Here is a 26,848-nt window from a genome sequence, read left to right on the forward strand (position 1 = left end):
TATAAAAAAATAATTTTCGATGAAACTGCAGTTGTAGATGTTAAATTCACCCAAACTAGTAACTATTCAAACAAATGAATGAATGAATGTGTTTCTGCCTTTGAATGGAAACAGATATGCATGTGTTCACCTTGTGCTGGACATGATCTCCTTCCTGTCTGACTCGAGGAAACAGAGTCACATTTATTCATGTCAGCATTAGAGGGACGTCTCTGTCCCGTGGCCCCGCAGGACAAAAGACACTGAAGTCCCCAGAGGACAGTGACCTGGAGGACAGACACACGCCTACCAGCTGGACTGGACAACACACACACACACACGTGTCTTTCTATTGTTGTGAGGACCATTGTCCCCAAACTCAAAGTCCCAAACCCTAACCCTAAGTGAACCCTGTCTCCCACTGCTCCACCGGGACCTTTTTACCTTTTCTCCACATCTCGGTTTATTTCATATATTTCATGTTCAGTTTCTGGTTTTATTTTGAAACTCTCGTCTGTTTCAATCACCTGCACCTGATGTGTCCTAATGTGTCTCTGTCACCTGTTCTATTTCCTCCCTTTACCTTTTTTTAACAACCCCCAACAGCCCCCGACAACCCCGACGAGCCCCAGCCCCCCACAGTGACAGAGTCTTTGCCACACAGAGTGGACGTGTGACGACTGTGGATCCAGAAACCAGAGACTAAACAGCAGAAGTAAACGAGGGGATGAGTTGCAGGTGAGCAGATCAGAAGCTCCGCCCCCTCCCCCACCGACCAGTTGAACACACACACTACACAGGAAACCAAAGAGCTTTAACAAAATAAAGGACAGGAAGTGACCCCATGAAGAGTTACATCTCAAAACGTTCACGTTCTCTTGTTTTGGAGTTCTGTGGCAGGAAGTGACAGAGCAACTTCAGTGTGTATGTGTGTGTGTGTATGCTGTGTGTGCGTGCGCGTGTGCGTGTGTGTGTGTGTGTGTGTGTGTGTGTGTCGCGCATGTGTGTGTGTGTATGTGTGTGTGTGTGTGTGTGTGTGTGTGTGTGTGTGTATGCGTGTGTGTGTGTGTGTGTGTGTGTGTGTGTGTGTGTGTGTTGCACACGGACACTAACAGGTCTCAGATCACTGCTCATGAAAAGAACGGCTGGTAAACGCCGCCGTGTTCACGCAAGTGGAACTCCAGCCTGTGATTGGCTGGCTGGTTATTTTGGATTTGTGAATGGAGGTCATGTGGTCTGCCTGTCTGTCTGCCTGCCTGTCTGTCTGTCTGTCTGTCTGTTGGTTAATCTTTGAACACAGTCCCTGGTGCAGGAGACCGACGACGTGCTCTCTGCTTCCATTCACAGAATGTGTATTTCCACACTTAAAGCGTGTACTTTAAGGGATTATTGAGGGTTTTTATAACTGTGTAACTGTATATCACTGACAACATATTAGCCACTAATCTCATATATCTCACAATATCCTAAGTTTTTAACTGGAACCTGCACCACTCATGCACTGCTGCCTCCAGCAGAAAGTCCAAATGTGTTATTTTGTGACATCCATGGTTGAAATACTCACTTTATTTGATATTTGTGTTTATTTGAGTGACACAAACTGACCACACGAGGCAGCAGCAGACCTGCAGCTCCTGCGTTACCAGCAGCTAAAACCGCTGTTGTTTTCCATGGGCTTTGGTGCGGGCGAGTGACTGCGTCACAAACAGTGACATAAAGCGTTAAAACTCGTTCTGAAGATGTCACAGACTGAAGCGGGCATGCGTTATGGATATGAGACGTCTCGGGGGCCGGGGCCCCGTAGGCCAAGTCCTGCAAAGACACTTTAAAATCTCATGTATCAGCCTTTCACCATGTGACGAATTTGGGGTTTTATCACTCCTGATGGAGGCGCGGCTGTAACCGCCGCCACGGGGTCGTTGGTAGAAGCTGTGGGAGGCTGGGGGAGTGGGGGAGGTCGATGGAGGATCTGCTGGCTGTGATCTCCTCTGCTCATCTGAAATAATGGCAAACTGCTGGGGTCTCTGTGGGAGTATTAGAGTATGTAGATAATGGCGGAGCTTAGATTTGACTTCGGCAGAGAAACAAAGGGCATGACGACATTTAGTGAACGCACTTTAATAATTAAATTGAGTAGAAATCTTGTGCTTATTTACTCTTTACTCAACAAAGACGGCGCAGACTGAGAGTTTATCTCCGCAGACGTCTCTCACACACACACAAAGCTGCTTCTGGAACAGAAAACACTTTTGTTTGTTTTATTCATATATTTATATTTGTTGTGGTTTTATTGTTCAGCTGTCGTCACCCAGGGGCTCATAAAAAAAACAACAAACCCAAATCAATAAGAGAAAAGGAGTGATTTTAAAACAACATCGTCTGTGGGACTGAACCATAGGTCCAGTGTTGATGAGGACGAGGTTTTTTCTGTCTTTTCTGTCTTTTTTACGATCACTTAATCAATAGAAACCAGAAAACAACCACACCTCTGCTGATTGATCCCTCCTGTCCGTCTGTTACGACTTGTAAAACACTATTTAATCTGTAATTATATTAATTTAAGGAAGAAATGGAACCTGTCAATCATGTCGTTCATATTTGAATAAATAAATAATGACCATTTACTTTAATTATATTAGATTTAAATCATTTCATCCAAATTATCTTTAATTACAATAAAGTGTTTTCCTCTACAACCTTTACTATTATAGTACTATGGGTTATATACGACTAACCCTGTACTATAAGTGTCTATTTATTAAGACAACACACACACACACACACACACACACACACACACTTATTAGGATTAGTGTGTGTTTGTGAGTGTGTGTTTCGCTGCGACCACAAATGAACAGTGTCTCAGTGAGTGAGTGAGTGAGTGAGTGAGTGAGTGTCCATTAGGTGGACGCAGCATATGTCCCAGCTCAGTCAGAGTCAGTCTCAGTGGGAATACACACACACACACACACACACACACACACACAGACTTGTGCAGCTATTCTTCTCAGGACTCTCCATTGACGTCCATTCATTTAGACCAGGGGTCTCGAACTCTTGAGGCCCCTGATTTAGACAGACTAAAAAAAATCCCTATCACTAACCTTAACCATAACCAGTTAATGACTAACCCTAACCTTAAACTAACCACAATTAAAATCTTAACCAGCTCCTCAGAAATGAGGTTCTGCCTCATTAGGACCAGGTCTGGGCTCCATGAGGACTACTGATCCTGACAAGGTCAGTGTTTATACCAGAGAAACGTCCTAAAGAGACGACAAATACAAGAAAAGACACCGCAATCTTGAAGAGGACACTCAGACCCTTAGCCTAAAATATCAACTGAATGCCAAGCCGTAATCTAAGCCTAATTCTAATCCTTAAACCAGGCATTAACCCATAAGCAGTCATTTTAAGGTGGGACAGAACGTGAGGACCAGCCAAAAATGTCCTGACAAAGATGCATAACAACTTTCTCAGAAACAAGGTTCTGCCACATTAGGACCACGTTTTGGTCTCCATGAGGACTACTGGTCCAGACAAGTGTTTATGAGAGGAAGAACGTCCTACAGAATACAAGAACCCAAACACAAACTCATGGTTTATACAGCATTCACAGTGAGGACCCAATTCTAACCCCAGAAACACCAAAACCTGGTCTTAACCCTGAAAAAGCCCTTTCAAGATGTGAGAACCAGACAAAATGTCCTCACAAAGCGACAAATACAAACACACACACACACACTGCCTTGTGTGAAACTGACCTTGATGCTTAACCTCTTCAAGATTAAGGATTATTTTCACTGCATAATTTTAAGACCCGAAGGAAGTCACATTTGAATTGTCAACAACAAAAGAAGTCAAAGGCGTTTGTTGTCTTCTGTAACACACACAAAGTTCTTCTTTTCAACTTAGAAAAGTGAATGAATGAAAGAACCCTAGATTTGAGATTATTTATTTGGAGAAATCCAAAAGTCCTGCTTTGCAACAAATACAAACGATTCCTCCGGTGTCATTGGACGTTGGCTGTGGATTTCAAATCTCCGAGCAGCATTCTCTATTAAGACGACTGAATTTGATATATATATAAAAAAAACACATTAGACGTGTAATCGTATTCAAGATTAGGGGTCAAAGGGGGTGCTAATCTAGTTTTATCGAGGAGATGCAGAGGAGCACTTAATCCCCTCTTGTATTTAAGCCACGCATGATACATTCTGATTAAAGATTTGTGCCATTTGTCCATAATCTGACACATAACTGTGAGCTAATATTTGACAGGCGGGGGGAAAACACAAGTCCTGTTATTTAAAGAGGACAAATCCAAACCGTCCACAGCGTTAAAATGAGCGTAACAGAGTTCGTCCTTTATCGTAATCAAATGAAAAGCCTGGAGACGAACTGAGCGAACAATTATCAACAAATCCATATAAACTGTGTGTGGGATTAATTTTTCATCTTGTAAACCGACGTAGAACGAGAAAAATAAACAGCGTGTCGCTGCTTTGATGCGTTGATGAGGTGCGGAGAATCGCCGTGGTCAAACCTCGGACGATTTCCCAGACACACCCTCGTGGACGTCCAGTCATGACTCACCGTTTCCACTGAGGACAGGTTTTTTTTTTTGGAAACGGTGAAACAGGAAGCGGGATGGGATTACTCCCATATTACTATACTTTCTCTGTCTGTCTGCTTGTAATCCTCTGCCAGAGATACATCCCTGTACAGACCCAGGATGACAGATTTAAATCTGGGATAACGTCCATGTGGTTACACGGTCTCCCCTCCTCTCACAGGACACAATAATCCGTCTCTTGTTTCTACAGCGAGGACATGAAACAATGCGGCCAGATGTGTCGGGAAGCAGCCTGTGGAAATAAGGACAGGCTTTCCAGCAGGTAATCTCTGTTGTCCCAATCTGTTCTCCCCCATCACCTCCCCCCTCCTAACCTCCCTCTCTGTCTCTGCACTCAGGACATTAACCTGTTGTCTCGAGTTCAGACTTTTTGACAATATCTCATAAGAGGTTGGACTGATAACCAATGTCACTATGATACATATGCTGTTTTAGTCATTATTGACATGTTTACCCACATGTGATAACATCATGCGTCCTCAGTTCAGACCTGGTTTTAGGTCTGATCCAAACAGATCAACATAGAAACATCTGTCAACGCAGTTCAAAGTTCCATCAATGCACTCTGTTCCGGGGAATTTTATCAGAGGAGTCCGGGAACAACCTGACGTCCATACAATCCATACGGTCCTTACGGTCCTTACGGTCCTTGCGGTCCATACGGTCCATACGGTCCTTACGGTCCATACGGTCCTTACGGTCGGGTCCACGGTCCATGTCCACGGTCCATACGGTCGCATACGGTCCATACGGTCCATACGGTCCTTACGGTCCATACGGTCCATACGGTCCATACGGTCCATTGTCCTCTGACCTCTGGCAACCTCAACAATGCATTTTCATCCTGTCACTCGCTGGATATTTTCTTCTTTTTGGGCCATTCTTTCGTGACTCAGCAGTTCCTGAAATACTCATACCCATTCAAATACTCCATTCAAAGTCTGTTTGAACATGTCTCCTAGCCTTAGTGTACCTAATATACTGACTAATGATTGTATGTACAATTACTCTTGTGTGAGTGTAATAATACATTTGCGTAGCAGGGAAAAAACAAATCAATATGAATTTTGAGGTGTTCATGCTTCAGCCGACTGCAGACGGGTCAATACCAAAACACAATGCACGGAGAACTAAGAGGCTTTTTTGCAATTACCATTCATTATTTTTCCATTAGCATCCACAGAGAAAACACTCAAACTGTAGACGTGTTCATGCTGTAAGTCGACATGACATCCCTTCAACTGTGCTAATCGTGGAACTTAAAGGGGTTAGAGGGTGTGTCTCGGCTGATTAGCCCTCAGCTCTGCTGCAGCCGTGTTGATGGTGGCACTGGCACCAACAGAAGGGCATTAAGGGCAGATTATGGTCGGCCGAGCAAAGACCTATAAACCTCCTTAACGGTCTCTGAGCTCTTGGGGCGAAACGACAAACTACTACTTCTGAGCAACGTCACGCAGAATCAGAATGTGCTGATGTTAACGGGCCAGTTTAAAGACTTAAATGCAGTTTCCAACAATCTGTACTAGTGCACGTCATCTGTGATGGTACAGTCTGGAATAGTGAACCCTGATGTGGTGTGTCGGCTGGACGGTGGCAGGTGTTTCAGCTAAAGTACGTGAAACACAGTCACAGTAAAGTTGTACTGACGTTATTCGTTAAAAAATAAGAGTAGGAGGTTACGCCCACAGGGCGGCTGGGCTCCACCTTAGAGATCGAGTGAGGAACCGCAGGAGCCGGTTCAGGTGGTTCGGGTGTCTTCCTGGATGCTCTTCCTGGGGAGGTTTTTTGGGTATGTCATTTCAGTTGGAGGGATTATATCTCTTGTCAGACCTGGGAACACCTTGAGATCCCCTGGTAGAAGTTCCATGTGGATAAAACTTCCCAAACTCCGTCTCACGTGTTCAAATGCTGCTGAAAGCTCCTGTGTTTTTTTCCTTTATAAATTGCCATCGCTCACAACTTCCTGGAGGTTAAAGACGTTGGAGGTTGAAACTCACTGTGACCGATAATAAGACGTTCACACCCACTTCACGCCGACTCTGGCCAGCAGTGCAGAGGTGAGAAAAGCACCGGGGACATGAACCTATTTCTGTCTCATTTTCACACATGAACCCAACGCTGGCTGTTTGAGTTTCCACTCGTGAACGGACGCTGCTTGAAACGACACGTGGAAAAGTTTCTAACATTTCTGAAAAGTTCTGCCACCACGGAGCCAAGCATGACTCAACGAGTGCAATCTTCAACAGCCTGAGTTGTGTGGACCAAAAACAAAAGGTTTTGAATCCCAAAACCTTAACCAAAGCACAGTTCAAACCATAGCCCTAAACTTAACTAGTTCCTCAGAAATGACGTTCTGCATCATTAGGACCAGGTTTTTGGACTCCATGAGGACTTTCATAAATCTCATGTATTCCATAGCCCCTAACCTTAACTTCTACCTAATTCTAGCCCTGAGACCAGGTCTTAACCCATAAAACTGTCCCTTTAAGGTTTGACAGAATGTAAGGGCCAACCAAAACGTCCTCACATCCTCTGGTTTATACGTTTTTTTTTGGTATACAAGTGTACACACACACACACACACACACACACACACACACACACAAACAAAGTGAGGACCCTCACAAACATAATCCCCTTACTCTAACTTCAACCATCACAACTAAATGCCTAAATCTAACCCTAAAACCAGGTCTTACCACCCCCCAAAATGCCGTTTAAAGATTGTCCTCATTCCCAAATTGTCCTCACTCTGCCTGGTTTATACGATTCTTGGTCCTCACAAAGCTGCAAATACAAGGACACACACTCACATGCACAAAAGAGCATAAGTAGGGCTTATCCCTTCTTGGACTTCTCTGATCTGGCACCTGCCCTCGTTCACCCTGTGGGTCAAACACAAACACACACACACACACACACACTTGGCCCAGTGTGTGGATGAATGACAGGTGGAGAAGGTGCTGAGGGAACAGGAGGTGCAGGCCTCTGATCTGGGTGTGGCTCTGGCTCTGGTTCTGGCTCTGGCTCAAGTGAACCTGCAGGCGTCAGATCCACACACACACACACACACAGGGAAGTGGAGACGCTAATTAGGCCACGGCTTCTTGATCTAGTTCTGCTGAAACTTAGGTGACCTCACCGGCCTCTTTCTCTCTCTCTGAACTGGTCAAAGTCTTCTAGTTCTCTCTCAGATCACGTGATTTATGTTATATTATTCATTAATAATGTCAAAAATATCCCTTGAATTGAATATAAAATAAGTCAACCGGTGACTTTTTAGTGTGGTAACAATATTATCACCAGAATACAACATGTAAACAGTATTTCTCCAGAGGAAGCTCATGCACCGCTGGTGGTACACGTACCACAGTTTGAGAACCATGGTTGCCAATGTTTCATTGACACAAACATTGAACGTTTGTGGAAGTGCGTCTGCTCTAGAGCAGCAGAGGAGAGCGGTCACATGATCAGAGGAGGCGATACTGAGGCTTTTTAAGGTTCAGTAAATGTCCATGATTTACTGCAGCATGTAGCGTTTGACTGACTGCTACGAGCCGTGTCATTGGGTGGGCGGAGCTACAATGCGACAACATAAACACAGTTTGTGGCCCACAAATGAAAATGTAAATTTGTGAATGTTCCGTTGTTAGCAGTGACGTCAGCATTTCTATTTAAAGCTACAGTGTGTAAGACTTCATTCATCAGAATATATAAAAAACTATGAACACTATTTTTAAGACTGTAATCACTTGATTGTACATATTGTTGTTTTTTTATTATCCTGAAATGAGCTTTTTATATTTATACATTTTAAATTTTGACAATAATTCCAATTTTCTTCAAGTCATGTAAACACATTAGTCTAAATATATATAATATAATAATAATATACTATTTTTAAGTGTGCAATCACCTGATTATATTAATTGTTTATTATTATTATTGTTGTTATTATCCAGACATTAGCTTCTTATATTGATATCAGATATCATTTTGGACTACTGTGTTTTTATACAGTTTTATGACTTAATATAATATAATAAAACACTTCTTTTTTTTTTTTTTACATAAAAAAATTAAAATAAAACCAGTTAAATCCAGATTATTGTGACAAAAATGTATAAAAATTTAGCAAATTATTCTGAATTTAGCAGATATTTTCCTTAGTAACAGTATAACAATGCTCATATCAAAGTGGACTGATTTGATATTTAAATAAATGAATGAATAAATAAATAATACAGCATGTATGAGTATGAGGTGCATCATTTTTAAAGCCTGTCTCACACACACACACACACACAAGCACAGACGTGTGCCTCCAGGGTAAAAATATGTCTTTTGTAATTTGGGTGAAGTGACCCTGTGAGGACTTCACCGTGGCGTCCAGGTCCTTATGTTTCAGATGGATGACGGGGTCAGAGGTCAGCCAGTGCGGTTCATTAGTTTGTGGCCGCAATTGGCTCGCAGGTACGAGTCTCGCCGCTCGCCGCGTGACTTATGGCCGTAATTTAGCCTTGATTACATACGCCATTACTTTAACTCTAATTAGACTGTCACTCAGGGCGGCGGTGAGGGATGCACACGCTCAGACTGACAGAGATGTTTGACACTTGGAGACGATCGCGTGGCGTTAGCGCAGAGAAGTGGACGACGTGGAATCAAAAAAGTGGTGACAGATCAATCACTGAGTGCATATTTTTAAATGAAAGCATCTAAAACAACCGTCTACATTTCACACATTGTGATGCAGGAGAGCATTAATCAGCCGTCTCTGCCTCCACGCGTGTCAGATAATGAATCACTGCCCGAGCTGCGGCCCTGACCTCCAGGTCACGCTCTCATACGCGACCTCTTCATCACGGAACAATCTGCCGACGCCGCTGCGGACAAAAGACTCACAACCTGGTGTGATGACCTTGTCTCGTGATCCGTGGATGGAGAAGACAATAAACAGGAAGTCACGAGGAAGAGAAAAAAAATAAAGAGAGACATCACATCACAGCGTTTATGACGTCATCGTGTCTGTGTGTGAATGTTTGATTGTTTTTAAACCTCGTTTAGTGTTTGTCATGTTTTTAAAGCGCTCAGTGCGTTTACATGCATGTTAAAAGTCCGATCTTAGTCGGACTAAGACAATAATTATTAACGGCATGTAAACAACTTAGTCCGACTATAATCTAGCTATCTTAGTCAGAGTAAGACAATAATTTGGTTTTCTTAATGTCATGTAAACACATTAGTCCGACTATAATGGAGCAAGTCTTAGTCGGACTAAGATAATATTTCCGTTTCTTAACGTCATGTAAACACGTTAGTCTGACTAAAATCGTGCTAGTCTTAGTCAGACTAACATACCTGGACAATGCGATTCATAGTCTGATTACTCGTGCGTGTATACACTTAGTCGGACTGGAGTCCAAAGTTTGAAGTTGTCGTAGTAGATCTCGTAGATCTTTTCCGTCTGTCACTGCAGGACAATGCAGTGGGTTTATGACGGGGGTCACATCTGCTATGGGATAATGACAGAGGTAAGCCAAATGGAACATGAAGTGTGTGTGTGTGTGTGTGTGTGTGTGTGGTTGGATGGGGGGAACTAATGAGTCTCCTATGAGCTATTATCCGTACCTTAGCTCGGCACTCTGCAATAATAAAAGCCAACATTGCAACGCTCTCTAACCACAGACTGCAACACAACTCTAATGCAGATGATTCCACTTCCACTTTGTCACGTGAAAGAAAAACTTCTCTGTGGATCCAAAAACACTAAATCAGCTGATTGTTTCCCATGTTACGATGATTGTTCAGTGAGTTTTAAAGGTCCAGTGTGTAACATTTAGTCTGGGTTTATTAGTCGAGATTGAATTAACTAGGTATAAGTGTGTGTGAAAACACGTGTAATCACATGGTATTTGGTTAGAATAAGTCTTTTATAGCTTTAGGAAAGAGTCTTGCTTTACAGAGGCCGGCATCGTTACGTTTGGTTGTTCGGTTTCTTGATGTTTGGGTGACGGTGGATGAGTGGTAGAGTGAATCTGCTTTCAACTGGAAGGCTGAGGGATCGATTCCCAGCTGCCAACATGTCCCTGGTCAACACTCTTAGCCGCCATAGTGCTCCTGACCAACGTTGATGGCTGTGAATGGGTGTGATAGGAAAGATGAACGTGTGAATGGGTGAATGGCAAACTAAGTGTAAACTCAGTTTCAACAAAAACAAACAAACAAAAAACGACATTCTTTATAAGCGAAGGCCACCGTAGTTCCCTGATAGGCTCAGGAAAAGGGAGGGGGGGTGGTTACAATCTGCTGTCTCACCACTAGATGTCACTGTTTCTTACACGCTGGACCTTTAACAGAAGAACGGCTCTGCTCAGACTGTCGTGTGAGGTCAGGTCGAGGTTTTGACTTTTGGCTAAAACTCCGCCCACCACTAAGCCAATTATGTGCTTGGTCTTAGAGGCGAGAGTCAGCTGAGTCTCATCAACCAGGTACAAACAGCACCAATTCTTCTGGTTTATCAACGTAAAGAACATTTGTCTGTTAAACTGTGCGACAGCGACTTTTTAATGGAGTGGAACAGTTCGGTTCAGTTCACTGTGACTGTGTTACTGCGTTTCTGTTGACTGGCCACAACCGTTCCAATGTTCTGGACCCTTCCCTTCGGGTACCAGAGTAATGGTCCAGTAAGGTATGGGCGGAGTTGGACTCACGACAGTCAGCTGATTGGACGACAAATAAGCGTGGCTCCTTTATGACTGTTGTTCCTTCAACGTCTGCCGTCTGTTCTCATACAGAATTTGACGTCTTGTTGAGAGAAACAGACAAAAACTGACGTCATGCTACGACGCCACGCTACGACGCCACGCTACGACGTCACACCCCACCGACCAAGTCATGGTACCGTTCTCAGTTGAAACGCAAGCCTGACCGAGAGCTTTACTTTTCCAAACCATACCGTGCCCTGATGTCCCCGTCTCACATGGACTCAAATAAAACTAAACTTTGAAACTTTGAAAGTATGAAGAAGAAGATCTTCTCTGGACCTTGACGCAGCAGATGACCACACCAGGGGCCACTCCTGACTCTTTAAAGGTGTGTCCTTTGTACCTAATAAAGTGGTCACTGAGTGTGTGTGTGTGTGTGTGTGTGTGTCACCATATGAGTCATCTATTATGAGGTTCATGGCACATTGTCTGTGCACTGGAACCAGTTTCCCCAGTAAATAAAAGTGGAATTAAAGGCGCCTCAGGCCATGACCCTCCAATCAGAGAGAGGGAGAGAGAGAGCGAGAGACAGGGAGAAAGAGAGAGAAAGAGGGAGAGAGGGAGAGAGGGAGAAAGAGAGAGAGAGAGAGGTCCAGGATGGGGGAGAATGTGCAGAGTAATCCGGTGAAGCACAAAGAGAGACAGACGGACATTAGAGATTCATTCTTGTCCCCACGTCGTCAGGGTGGGAGAGTAAGTGGACGCACGTCCTGGATGTCACGCAGAAACTAGTTGCGGTGATTTATCTGCGGTTGTGTGATTGGCCGGACTGATGCGCTCTGAGCGCGCAGCGTGAAGGTGGAGGAGGTGGAGGAGGAGGAGGAGGAGGACACACGCAGAAGATCAGCGAGGATCAGTCAGGATGTGAGCTGAACTTGTGGTAGAATGGCAGCTCATGTCGCGTGGCTCTCTGAGGGATGGCAGCCTTTCACCACCACCTTCACCACCACCATCTCCACCCGAGCGCGGACCTGCGGCGGCTCTTCCACCGCCTCACCATCGCCTCCTCTCTGAGCATCCTCTGCTTCTCCCTGGTCTACCTCCTCACCGGATGCTGCGAGTCAGAACTGGCGGACAACTCCGAGCTCAGGGCGCCCACGCGTGACTTTGCCGCGTCGGGCTCGGGATGGCCCCACGAGAGGAACGGAACCGGCTCTGCCCGCGAGGGTTCCCCGGGTGCCAGTGGCGAGGGTCACGCCGCGCTGGAGGCGAACAGCTCCGGGAAAGAATGGACAGCCACGCGGCGGCTGCCCCAGGCGCTGATCATCGGGGTTAAGAAGGGAGGCACCCGGGCTCTGCTGGAGTTCCTGCGGCTTCACCCGGACATCCGCGCGCTGGGCTCGGAGCCGCACTTCTTTGACCGGCATTACGCGCGAGGACTGGACTGGTACAGGTACGCACTCAAAGTTACGCACGCGGCCTCTGAGTGTTCAAAATCATCATTTATATTAAATATGTAAGATATTTATGTTGAATTAAGAGGAAATCTGCAAATATTCTCACTTTTATTTTACAAAAATGACTCGCACTTCACAGTTTGGTTTACTTGAAGCTCTTATTTGTACCCAAATGTTTAAATGCACTTATTGTAAGTGGCTTTGGATAATGTGATGTAATGTAATGTAACTAAAATGTTACTGTCCAAAGAGGAAGAAACACTTGAGTCACAATTTATCATTTAAATAATGTTTGGTTGAAATTTCTGTGTGATTTATAAATATAAATATAAATATAATATTATAAATATAAATATTATATTTAAGTGACAGTGACAGAAGAGTCGTGTTTACATACCCAAACATATCCACAGCAATTCAGCTGAGGTTTAGGTGACAGTCAAAGAGAGACTGTGCCATCTGGCTGTGCCAATCTGTGCATGTGTGTGTGTGTGTGTGTGTGTGTACAATAGAGAGTGTGTGTGTGTGTGTGTGTGTACAATAGAGAGTGTGTGTGTGTGTGGGATTACTGCTTCTCTCATAGAGAAGCAGAGTAATCATCTCTGGGTTGGTTGCAGCCAGATGTTACTGTTGTGATGTGACTCAGTTTGTTTCTGTGAAAACTTAGAACGCACTCACACACACACACACACACGCACACACACACACACCTCAGAGTGAGAATGAGCTTCTGCCTCATCAGGACCAGGTTTTTGGTCTCCATGACAAGGTCAGTGTTTATGAGCAGTGGTCAGCATCAGTATCTGGATTTAACAAATTCAGTTCAGAGCTTTTATTCTGAAAAAATATGAACTCATTGAAATAAGGCAGCAGATGTGGATTTCTGTTTCTGACGGTCCCAACATTCAATCGCTTACAAAAAACGTTGACTTTATTACTGCTGATCCTGGTCCTAAAGAGACAGAGTTTTAGCAACTTAAAAAAAAGTCTCAACTAATACAAAATACACCTGCTTAAGTATTTACTTTCTTTTTCCTCTTTTCAGAGTAGAAAACAAACGTTTGTGCCACTCGCTCGCTCACTCTCCTCGCACCAAAGCCCACTGAGAAAACCAGTGATTTTACATCACAGCACACCTGACCCTGATCTGCTGTTAGTCAGTCCACATGCGTCACCTTGTGACTCAAGGGTTTCAAATCCTTTGTTCACGTTCACATCAGTGACACAAACTCAGCATGATTCCCCCGTCAGTGGACTTTGGTGCAGGAGAGCGAGCGGATTTTCTTGCCAGTGAGATAAAACATGTTGACGACTGCGGCTGGCGTGGGTTGTATTAAAAACTCAGCTGTATTTAAAACATACAACCACACTCAGCTCTCCCTTTAATGTGACACTGACAGAGGAACCACATCCTGCCAACGCCGAGACGGGAGGTTTCACAGGTTTATCACAAAAATCCTGCACAGCCTGACACCACGTGCACCATGTGTGTGTGTGTGTGTGTGTGTGTGTGGAACCAGGTGACGCGACAGTGACACCAGATTGTCACGGCCGTCCCTTCAGGCCAGATGGGCCTCGCTGTGCGTCGAGACACTTGACATCGCTGTCAGCTCTGTCGATTGACCTCTGACAGAGGGTCACTTCACACAGAGGGTTAATGATGTGTTTGCACCACTTCATAACACACACACACACACACACACACACACACACAAAGGAAGTGTGTCTTTGTTTTGGTTGCACCACAAAATTTAAATGTAAATTAAATTAAGTAATAATAACAACCAGCGAGCTATAGTTAGCCCTGATGCCAGTGAGCTAATCTGCTAACTGTACTAGTTCCTGTTAACTATGAAATATTTCAGTTTGATTTGACTTCTGAAAGTTTTAAGTACGTGAGAAAGTGAAAAGTAAGTGTTAAAAAATGAGCATAATCTTTAACTGGATAATTAAACTGACTTTTATTGATGTGAACAGTGATATTTGTCTAGATGCTAACCATTTAGCAAGCTAGCAGGATGTAGTAAAATGCAAGAAATGTATTATTCAGTTGTAAAAATGTTTACAATTGTTATAATTTCAAACAAAAAACGCGTCCGTGGAGTTTACAGATTTTTACAGAAGACGTTAGCAAACACGTGAACTCTTCGGACATCGAGAGTCTCCGCGTTTTCTATATTTTTCTTCTTTTTCTATAATTTTGTCACAGTTGGTGTAACTAACGTCAAAAAGCAAAGAGCAATATATCATTTATGAGCAAGTGGGAGAATCTTTAAAAGCAGAATGAAAGGTAAAATGAATTCCGTTTTCACCCGTGTGGTGTGGCCAACATTACATTATTATCCATGAAGCTCTCCGACGCCATCACGGACGATCACAGAGAACGAGGACGTCCTCACAATCACTCCCTCTCTCTCTCTCTCTCTCTGAACGTAAAACAACATTTAGCGTCACCGTGCAGATTGAGATCAGAGCCCCCAACAAAAGATCCACTAATGGCGTTTGGAGCAGAGATTGGATCTGGAAAGGCGGCGCGATGAGCCTGGACTGAGATGGACTGGAAGTTTCCTCCTGACTGTGCTGTCTGGGATCGATAGCTCTATCTCCTCGCTCTGACCTTGGTTTGACTCCAACATTAGAGCGGTTAGTGTTGGTCAGCTCAGCTTCGGTTACAATTACCAAGAAGCTTTATCCTACATTGGCATATTCCCTTCGCTCAGGCTCACAGGGGTCACGTTACACACTGGGGTTTTTCTTCACCTCCTCTGCAGCTCTGGAGGAATCCATTAAAATTACTCAGCTGGAAATTCACATTTTGATGGTTGTTGCTGCTGAAAGACGGCGTGACAATGAAGTGGGTGAAGAGATAAGACGTGGCGGCGGCAGGTGAGCCAGAGGTGAAAGGGTGAAGCCGGTGTCACTGCGGCCTCACACATCTGCACCGACCTTTGCTTCAACTCTGGGGACTGTCACCAGAGCCGGGCTCCTGTGTGTGTGTGTGTGTGTGTGTGTGTCACAGTCTGGGGACCGTCCTGTCCTCCAGACGGTGGGGCCCGCGCTCGGATTCTGTTCTTGAGGTACAATCGAGAACTATCGATGAAAACACTATCACTGACTCTGATTTACCGGCACAGCTTTGACCTGACAGGTTAAAAACTCGCTGTTCAATTCCAAGAAGTCGCATTCAAAATAAAACCGGAGAACAACCGGGAAGTGTTTTGTTATTTTACTGAAGTGATGTACAACGTGTTCTTGTCTTTCCTGTGAAGGACACCTCATGACCACAGCTAGCTATCAAGAACTTTGAACTGTGGAGGGTTCAAATATTGACTTGGTGATATATCGTCGCCCTAATCACTTCACCGGGGCAAATGTCGATATTTTAATGAACAAATGAAGGCGCTGTAAAGTAAACATTCCTCTCTCAAATGAATGAGGGCAGCATTACACGTTTACAGTGTACAGCCTGCCAAAAACAAGAAGCTAGCATTTACAGTAGCAGTTAGTGTAGCAGCTTTATTCTTAGCATTTAGCTACCACTGGTCAGCAGCTGCTTAAGTCCAGTGCTTTGGCAACTTATGCTCATGCTAACCCTTTTTCTGAACTGTCTAACACTGTAAATGTCCCCATTTTGAAACTAATACAAGATGATCATCACAACAGTCAAAGTAAAATAAAATAATTAAAAATGTCCTTCTTCTTCTGTGGTGTCCTCACACTCGTCACACAAAATGCAGGAAATTTTACCAGCAAACAAACAAGAAAACACTTTAAAGATGGCTGCACCCTACGGGTGAAAAAGTGACATACGTGACTTGTTGTATTTTTAGCATGTGAAATATTAAGTTTGATGGTTGAGCTCAAACTTACGGAAGATAAAAATAAAACAAACCATGGATAAATAGATCAGTGCTTTATATCCACTCTTTGCTGGAGGGTAGTTGTAAACTTTAACAAGTATTTAACACAGTTTATTACACCAGCTGCTAGCTACGAGCTAACAGTAAACAAACCCTTGTGTTTTGTTGCAAATTCTGTTTCCATATTTCAGAAAATTAAAAGAAATCATTTTATGATGACAATATTAGTAAAACCTTTGACCAAAAAAAGGTTTTAGTAATTAGTTAAATAGTTGTTTTTTTTTAATGACGAAACCTGATGAGGGTGGAAATAACTCCATTTGCAATATTGAACTCATTAAGGGGATCTGTTTTTTTCACGTTCATACCCACACATTGGCGTCTTTGTGCTGCTGTGACTCAGCACATGGTGCTACTTGAGTTTTTTTGTGTTTGTACAAAGGGAAAATAATTACCATGCAAATCACAAAAAGAAAGAGCTGCCAAAACATCCGAGGTTGGGCGGACGGATATTAGTGGCATGGACATGAAAGGGCGGATTTCCTGATCATTCAGATTAGTTCATCTGTGGGAGGGATTGTCAGTGGTATGGAATATTCTTATTTTTTTCTTTTTTGCCATGTTTGCACACTTAAGTGATTAAAGCCGTAAAGACCAGGCTTGATTTGGGTCCGACGTTAGTTTTTGTTTTCTGGGGTTCAGGTGTCGGTCGTCCCGTCACCACGAGGCCCAGACGGGTGGAGTGATCTGGCCCTCATTAAGAGCCTCCCCTGGGGCCAGGAACGCAGAGGGATTGTGGGGGTGGGGGAGGTTTGTGGGGACCCTCTATGATGGATGTCTCCTGGAAGTGGACAGGGCACAATCACAATGGACTGACTCCTTAATTTTACCCCATATTGGGAAAGCTGATGAGTTCGCCCCCCCCCCAATAACAGACACTCGGGCATGCACATGGACACACACCCCAATCTCATATCTGACTCATGAATAATGTGGATAATGAACACAGCAGATAAAAAAAATCAAATTTTAGGGGGAAATTGTTCGTTTTTTTTGCCTAAAAAACAACTTTTGTTCTTGAAAAATAATCACATTTTAAGAAAACTGCCAACTATGTAACTTTGTCGTAAGAAAAAAAATACTTTTGAGTCATTTTCTCACATTAGAATTCAGTTTGTTTCCTCATGTTTTCTATCACTTACATCATTTTATCTACTTATTTTCAGATTGGACCATTTACCATGAATGACCTCATGGTTTATGGGATATCACAGCTTGCTTTAAGCTTGAATTATCAGTAACAATTTAGTAAAAAATCCTTAAAGTAAAGAACTCTACTTTGAAATCAACATTTCTTACATGACAGAATGTTTCCTTACAATTTTGTCAAGTTTTTGACCTGTTTCTCCTGAAATTGATTAGATTTATTTAGGGTTAGTTTTTAAGAATTCTATCCAAGCAAAATTTGCTCAGCCCTTTTGGCAGATTCTTAGTAAAGTAAAATATTTTTTTTGGGGAATTTGTTCTTGTTTTTTGCTTAAAAAGCTATTTTTGTTGTAGAAGAATCATCACATTTTAAGAAAACTTTGTCTTAATAGAGATATTGCACTTTACTTTAAGCTTTAATTACCAGTAACAAGCTAACACCAAGGTGTGTATGATGAAGTTTGTAGTAAAATTCACCATCACAGATTGGTGTGTGTGCAAATGTTAGAAAATTCTATGGAATCAATTCTTAAAATAACCGTTTTTGCTTGTGATTTCTTTAATTTTGGCTGATTTTGACCTGTTTTTTTCCTCATTTTAATGAACATTACAGTCTGAAATTGACTAGAATGACAAACTTTCTATCCCAGCTAAATTTGCTCAACCATTTCTTCAAACAAAGATGATTTAAACCAATGTTTGGTTTATGTCGAGTTGGGCTGTTTGTTTGGTTTTAACTCAGATCAAACATCAAAGATTAAACAGACCAGATTTCTCCATCTTTGATCCGCCCCTCGCGCTCATGTTTCCTGCTCTACATTTCAACTGCTTCACATTTTTTAAACAACAACACACACAAACACACACACACACACACACACACAGCACTGATGGGACTCCAGAGGGTCCTGGATCCTGCACTCCCCCACCTGCCACTCTCAGTCCCAGCTGAGACCCAGCGCCACATTTCCATTCATTCTCACTCTGTCAGACTTTTACATTTATACAAACACCTTTTTAACTTCATAACATAATCCCTGCTGCTCCTGTGTGTCATTAGTTAGCCTTCACCCCGCCCCATAGGATCAATAACCAGTGGCCTTGGTTTGGTTGATGTGAGCTAAGTCACCAGGGAGGCTGCCAGGAAATATTGGGCGATGGGACGACAGAGGCCCCTCAAAGGCAAACAGAGGCTTATTGTAAGCTGCGGGATAATCCATGTGTTCATCATTGTGGGTGTTTGATCTCACACTCGCTGCTAAATGAGTGAATGAGTATCAGGATGTTGGTTTTTTTTGAATGACCAATTAATTCAGCCAGAGGGAATTTTCCCTCCAGTCACTTCTGTTCACCTGCCAGAGAGAGGCGCGAGGAAACGTTGGATTTATTTTGCCAAGCAAGGCCCTTATCTTAAGTACATATAAAACCCTTATTCTTAAACCACAAAAAACTAATAATAAGGCAGTATTTTCTATTTTTTTGACAATAAAATACCACCTAAATGTTACATCATTGATATTTGAGGCTGTGTCTGCAGGGTGTTTGTTGTTGTTATTGATCAGTAATTCTGTTATATTTAATCAAATTACTTAGGTAATGTAATGGAGTTAGACTTTTTAGAAATATTAAGTACCAGATTCACCAAAAACACATGCGTTTAGCCATGTTTAAAAAAACAAACAAACAAAAAAACCCAGGATCCAGCGCCTTTAACGACCTACATTCACAATATTTTATTCATTGGTTCATAAGTGTCTGTGCTCTCCGAGTGACCTTGTTCCATCTCAAACTGTGCGATGAATCTGGAGTGAACGTACTGACGTAACCACGGGAACGCAGAGTAGTACACGGACACGGACATATTATAAACCAAAACAGAAGCTAACAGCTATTGTGTCTGTCAATGTTTGCGTCTCATCATCACAGAAACATATTTATAAAAGGGAGCTTTTTTTTTTTCCTCGTCTTTTGATGGCGCTCTTAGTCGCAGTGATTAGCTCTTTGTGCGTAGGTAATGGCATGAGGCTCTTGGCTCTCGAGGCTATTCACGGACAGATTGCTAATGGAGGCACGTTTGCATCGTCCACTCTGTCATTCCTTCATCAGGCACCCTCCCCTTTCATTTACAACACACACACACACAGTCTTGTAGAGCACTCTCAGTGAGGACACTCGTACCGTGACTTGAACCGTCACAGCTAACAGTCTAACCCTGAACCCTGAAGTAAGGAATGACATTTACTCACGTTCCTGTAACTGTGTAGGTTTATTGTGTACTTTTAGGACAGACGAGTGAATGATGAGGACATTAATTAACGTCCCTGAGTGAGTGAGAAAGTTAAAGCATTTGTGAACTTTGACCCATGTTTTTGTCAGCACTTGTAAAGGTTTGTGTCCCCTTGTCCTTTGTGCGCGACACAAGAAAAAGTAAAGAGTAAAAAAAACCCTTAACTTTAACTTGAGTACATTTACTTTACACAAGTACTTTTACTTGCACTGACATTTTTATTAAAATAGTGGTACCAAGTAGAATATTTCAATACTTTTTCCACCTCTGATTCTGCACGAACCATTAAAAGCATATCCTCATAATCCAGTTCATGTCTAACCCCAAGCTTAAAGAAAAAATCTACCTAGGAACCCTCTCCTCTCCCCTCCTCTCCTCTCCTCTCCTCTCCTCTCCTCACACGAAATCTCTCAAAAATCATCCGATTGACACAAAACATGAACTCATAGAATGTCTGTAACTCTGTATTTTACCTCTAAATATTCAAGTCTTAACCAGTTCCTCAGAAACGAGGTTCTGCCTCATTAGGACCAGGTTTTGGTCTCTGTGAGGACTTACTGGTCCAGTGTTTATGACAGTAAATGTCCTAAAGACAAACACACACAAATATCCACCACACCCACTCTTTATGTCATTTGTGTGTGTGTGTGTGAGAGACTGTAAGAGGTGGCCCACAGGGAGACTATGATAGAAACTGCTCGACTAATGAGTGAATAATGAGTGTGTGTGTGTGTGTGTGTGTGTGTGTGTGTGTGTGTGTGTGTGTGTGTGTGTGACAGACTGAGTGGCTCCTCCTGCTCCAGGTTATGGAGTTAAAAGGGAAGTTTTTAGGCTAAGTGGTGGCGGCTGCCTCGAGATCCATCAAATGAAATCACCTTCTGTGTGTGTGTGTGTGTGTGTGTGTGTGTGTGTGTGTGTGTGTGTGTGTGTGTGTGTGTATTGACAGGGGCTTGTGTTGCCTGTGCTGCATCTGTAACCCGATAGCAGAGGACACTCTGAGCATCCTGTCCTCACTGCGTCAGCCTGGTGTCCTCTCTCGTCTCCGTCTTTGATTAACATCTCATTTATTGCTGTAACTTTTTTATCGACTCTTGTTTTGTTTTGCGCTCGTCTTTATTGGACAAAATCGATGCTCGTGACTCATCGCTGTGTGTTTTTCAAATATAGTTTTGAAACTATTTTAACAATAGAAACTTGATTTTTTTTGTCACATTTTGTTATTTTTGGTGAAATATTTTACACCAAACAACCCACAGAAAGTTTACTGCAGCTTTTACCTTCAGCTTTGGGTCTCACTAACAATTCAAAAAAGCTACTTGCAGGTGAATTTCATCTAAAATAACAATTTTTTCCTGTTTTTATTACCAAACAACAAACAAAACAGTAATGATAACAAAATTTGACATTGATTTGTCTTCTTACTATATAGAAGTACAATGAATGTAAATGAGAGGCTGAACAGCGGCTGTCCAATTCTGTTAAGAAACTCTTAAAAACATCCTTAAATTATTTATTCCGTCACTGTAAACTTTTTAGAAATATTGACTTGATGTTAAATATTGACAGAGCTGCAGATTTGTCCACACATTGAGATAAACGGCGAGAATTGTGTTCATTCAGCTTTATGATGTAGAAAAAATGATTTATTTAACACAAGTGGAGATGCTGATTCATGTGTGTGTGTGTGTGTGTGTGTGTGTGTGTGTGTGTGTAGTCAGGTGTGTAGCAGGTGTGCGGACAGACGTCCCACAATCCCCAGCTGGTCTTTCAGAGCCATCTGAGTCATTTATGTCTAAATTAGTCCCATCTGTTGGGCTTCTGGTGCCGAGGTAAAGAGAGTGCGACGTTTATGTCAAATCAGTTTTATATCTAGAGCACGTTTAAAATATCCCACCGTTGACCAAAGTGCTTTACAAGGTCAAAAGTACAATGAAACAAACAGAAAACAAAGTCAATCATCATAAAATGGGAAAGATTAAGTAAGACCTCCAAAACAACAGAATAACTGGGCAAAGTGGAGAGCTCTCCATGTAGAGAATCTGGCAGCAGAGTTCAAGTGTCGCCAGTTTATAGACTCAGGGAGTAATCAGCTAAATGAAGAGCAGGTGAGGAGGAAGGTTGTGGAAACACCAGGTGAGAGGAACGAGTAGATGTCTGAGTGAAAGACAGGACCCTTAAAGTCAGGAGAGATCGTGTCAGTAAAGTTAAATGAAAGAGCAATGGGGAAAAAAACAAGCTAGTTCAAATTCAGGTCACTGCATGAGGCCTTTACAAAGGTATGCTAAGCTAAGTTCAAAAAAAACAAAAATAAAAACCCAAACATAATAAATTAAATGACAACACCTATGTCAGGTATCTGCCATCTTGACTTTGTTACATATAGTGTTTTAGTTATAATCGACATTTACACTGAATGTGAGTTACATTTCCACGTATAAAGTATATAAAGTATATAAAGTAAAGTAAGGGAACTGCTATCATCCAATAGAAGACATCTGTGAAACTCCAGCTGCTAAATCTCTTAGTCAGACTACGGCCTTAGCTTGATTGAACTGTTGCATGTAAACGTATCGAGTGATGAGTTAAGTTAAGTTTGAAGTATTTATTGAAGACAGTTGAAGAACTGAGGTGAAGTGAGGCATGAACACATGAACACAGTCGGACGTTGCCTCGGATTCTCGTGAGCAGCTTGTTGGGGATGATGTGTGTTGTCGAGCTTGTACAATAATCTTTGAGAGAGTCAAGATGACCTTGTGATAAAGGACCTTAGATAATTCTCTGATTATCTAAGGTCCTGCAGGATCCTTCAGTGTAGTTAATCAACCTCCTTCAATGAGAGCTGACAAAGATTAAAATATCATTCTGAGCCTCGTATGGTACCCTAACCTCGTACAGCAAGACAATTCATTCAATGCAGTCCGCTAACAAAGGACTAAGGACACTATATGTCTCTGCTCTGTGGACGGTTCTTTTCCTAGGACCATGATGCCCAAAGCCCTGGAAGGCCAGATCGTGATGGAGAAGACGCCGCGATACTTTGTCACCGTGGAAACGCCAGAGCGGGTCCATTCCATGTCGCGGGACGTGAAGCTCATCGTGGTCGTCCGTGACCCCGTGACCAGGGCCATATCGGACTACACGCAGATCATCTCCAAGACGCCCGACATCCCTCCGTTTGAGAGCCTCGTCTTCAAGAACCGCAGCACAGGTGGAGAAGGGTCGGGGGTTTGGGTTCAAGGTTTTTGATGAAGTGAAAGGACTCAATCTGTATTAACTTAGTCTAAAACATCTTAATAATGTGTTTCTTGCTTTAGTTCTCCATTAGAAAACCTATTCTGGCTGGAAACTACATTTTGTAAACTGGTCACTCATCTGAACCAAACAATCAACGTTTTTAGCTCACAATCGCTGCTGGTCTACTGCTGCCATGTTTGGTAAGCTTCTGTCACTGAGCTAAATCCAAATGAAGTATTTCAAACACAGATATCACAAAGTGACACATTTGAACTTACTAAAAGATGGATCAACAATCAGTGGATCAGTGGATCAACAACTCCTGTGTGCCATGATGTAAAAAATCGTTGATTTTCTCTATGGACTTTGGTGTGGGAGAGTGAACCGTTTCCAAAGTGATCCAAACTTCAGTTTCTAGTTAGAAAAGATGGTAAGACAAACATATTCTTAAGATGTTGTAGACTTTAGCAGATGTGGATTATATTGGGTGAGCCTTTTGTTAAATGGCTAAAATCTGTTCTATTGTCCCCACTGGAAGTCATGTCTTCAGTGAGAGATCCAATTTTCAATGGTGGTGAAGTCAGAGTTGACTACGTGTCAGTACCTCATAAAACTACACTTTGAAAAAACCTGAAGTAGCCTTTTTATACAACAGTGACTATAGGAATATTGGTTTTAAATAACAAACAAATAACTCTAAACATGCTTTTGGTCTCCAGGTCAGATCGACTCCCTCTGGAGCCCCCTGTGGATCGGTCTGTATGCTCAGCACCTGGAGCGCTGGCTGACCTGGTTCCCCAGGAGTCAGATCCACCTGGTCAGCGGGGAGAGGCTCATCTCTGACCCGGCCGGAGAAGTTGGCAAAGTCCAGGACTTTCTGGGCCTCCAGAGGATCGTCACGGACAAGCACTTCTACTTCAACAAAACCAAGGGGTTCCCCTGCTTGAAAAAGCCGGAGGGCAGCAGTAAACCTCACTGTCTGGGGAAGACGAAAGGCAGGACGCACGCCTCCATCAACTCAGAGGTGATGCAGAGACTGAGGGATTTCTACAAGCCACACAACCAGCGCTTCTATCAGATGGCCGGCCAGGACTTTGGATGGCAGTGAAGCTTTGATTGTTCAGAACCAGTGGTTTTTGTTGGAGTTTCGCTGCTCAGGATAAAAAAGCCTGTGTGCAAATCTTTCGTCTGACAGATGCAAAGACTCTGAGGAAAAATGTTACTGCCTCTGACGAGCAGAGCTGCATCTCAGAGACCCGACAACAAAACCCGTCGTCAACTCACTTCACAACTACCAATCAGTCAGTTTGTTCAAGTGTTTGAGCGTCAGAGTTTTCTACGTCATAGGTGTTCAGCAAAAACCTGAGATTGCACTATCAATGAAAGCTTGGGTTAGGCAAGATATTTTTGTTATTACCGATCAGTAATTCCTTAATAATCTTTTAGCATAATGTAAATCAAGTGACCTGAGACAGAACTAGGCCTCTTCACCTTTGCTGGACTTGGGGTAATCTGGCAACTAAGAGGAGACTTTGACCAATCACAGGACAGTTCAGAGGGAGGGAGAGAGGGAGAGAGAGAGAGAGGACTATTGGGTACATCCCTTCAGTGCAAGGGTGGCTAATCCAGCCTTGGCCTCAACTGCCTATGCTTCAAAGAATCCTAAAAGAAGGACGAAGAGTTGGACAATAAACGCAATAACACATGTCAATATGGGCGGAGCCTTTCAGTGATGGAGAGATCGACCGGGTCATCTACTGCATATGAAGTGTTTGTTTGTGCTCATGTGGTGGGAGGGGCTAAGGACTGTGATCACAGAATGTTAGCATTAAAGGATCTGGGGATGAATCTCAACAATTAACTAAGCTAGTTGTTTGTGTCACGGCATTGCTATCATTTGTTTGCCAACCAGTGTCTACTTGCCTGGTGCTAATGCTAGAGCTAGAAATGCTAATAGCCAAAAGCTTGGATCTAGCTACACTTTTTCAGGAGTTACAACAAAGTAAAACTTTCTCGCTCATTTCCTGCTGCACCCTCCCTTTTCTTCCCTGGTCTAGCTAGCTTGACACCGTGACATTGCTTCACATGATTGTTTTTTTTTTTCCCGATAAAGCATCTGAAAAGAAAAATGCAAATTCTGATGGATTTACAAGATTCCCGGAGCAACTGATGAGACATTTGCACCATGTTACTTCCAAGATTGCAGTCCCTGGATTATTTGCATGCCAATTTTGTCAATTTTACCCATGATTCACAGTTGGACAGAGTCTGCACCAGTTAGCACAAGTGGGGGACAGTAGGCATGGCTAGTCGGCACAGACCCAACCTCATGTTTTGAGGTTGTGGACACAGTCGGGTAGTGTGTGCTGCCAATGAAAAAGAGAAGGTGGGACACAGGAAATGGCGTCAGAAGACAAAACTTACCCTTTAAACTCTCGCTGTTGTAGACACGAACACTCTTGCAAGAGTTTGATGCAGTCAGTTGGTTTCAGTTGGTTTGACAAATCATGTAGTTCAGTGTTTCCCAGTCCTGGTCCTCGGGGTCCCCCCTGTCCTGCATGTTTCAGATGTTTTCCCTGCTCCAGCACACCTGATTCAAATGAGTGGGGTTGTTGTCAGCCTTCTGTCGAGCTCAATGACGAGATGACTATCAGGTGTGTTGGGAACAGGGAAACATCTAAAACCTGCAGGGCAGTGGTCCTGGAGGACCAGGATTGGTAAAGAAACACTGATCCCTTGTCTTTCAAAACAACTCTTTTTCAGTCTTTTTCAAATCTTTTCACAATCGGTAACGACTGTGAAAGTTGTGTAGTTTGTTACGCACCTGAATTCTCAGAAGTTATTACAACTTCCTCACTCATTTCCTGCCACAAGCTTCTCTTCTTTGCCCGGTCTAACAAGCTTTGGTTGTGTGCACATACATTTAAACACTAACACTGCCCAGCGTAGCTTTCTGTGTCTCTGCCGGTCATTCCTCCAGTGTCACAACTAAACCGGAACAAATGTTGATTCATTTCCAGATTCTTGATTTTCTTTCCTGGTACGTTTCTGTGCTTCAGACTCACCGGTGAAGAAATGAGTGCATACATAACGAGTGTCGCCCTCGGAGCGTTGTTCCCGCAAAGAGCAGGGATGAATGTTTTATGTGGTGAGCGGCAAGAGGAGCGAGCGGAGGAGAATCTTTATACGAGCTCAGACTTGACTGAGTGGTTTTTGTATTCTTGAATAATGAATGTGGATAAAATGCATGTGGGGGGAACCGGTGTGGATGACTCGCCTCTTCGCCAGAGTCTGGACACTGCGAGAACCACACGACTGTGCAGTAACAGTAAATACAGGTGAAATGATTTCTCTGGATGTGACGTCTGAAGCGTTGAGGCTTTGCTGTGTTAGTGGCCAGCTTACAGGGTTGTCTTGTTTTCAGTTTGCATGTATTTGCACTAGTTTGAAAGCATAAAAAATAAAAGTATTTTTCATTTTAA

The 26,848-nt window shown here is 43.0% G+C and overlaps 1 protein-coding gene across 1 annotated transcript; it reads left to right on the top strand.

Annotated features, from left to right (window-relative positions):
* The first annotated feature begins 11,962 nt into the window (after nt 1–11,962).
* hs3st3l (heparan sulfate (glucosamine) 3-O-sulfotransferase 3-like) lies at nt 11,963–26,848 on the top strand. Its single transcript, XM_044014084.1, has 3 exons — nt 11,963–12,775; nt 23,111–23,340; nt 24,086–26,848. The coding sequence occupies exons 1-3, from the start codon at nt 12,300–12,302 to the stop codon at nt 24,472–24,474; spliced, it is 1,095 nt and encodes a 364-aa protein (XP_043870019.1). The 5' UTR covers nt 11,963–12,299; the 3' UTR covers nt 24,475–26,848.

This window comes from Solea senegalensis, linkage group LG18 (assembly GCF_019176455.1).
Source record: "Solea senegalensis isolate Sse05_10M linkage group LG18, IFAPA_SoseM_1, whole genome shotgun sequence".
NCBI lineage: Eukaryota > Metazoa > Chordata > Actinopteri > Pleuronectiformes > Soleidae > Solea > Solea senegalensis.

Bases quoted from the DNA above. Each gene is read 5' to 3' on its own strand.
- hs3st3l (XM_044014084.1), top strand. From the start codon at position 12,300: ATGGCAGCCTTTCACCACCACCTTCACCACCACCATCTCCACCCGAGC. The intron at 12,776-23,110 runs GTACGCACTCAA...TTCTTTTCCTAG, and splicing joins CGAGGACTGGACTGGTACAG to GACCATGATGCCCAAAGCCC. The intron at 23,341-24,085 runs GTGGAGAAGGGT...TTTGGTCTCCAG, and splicing joins CTTCAAGAACCGCAGCACAG to GTCAGATCGACTCCCTCTGG.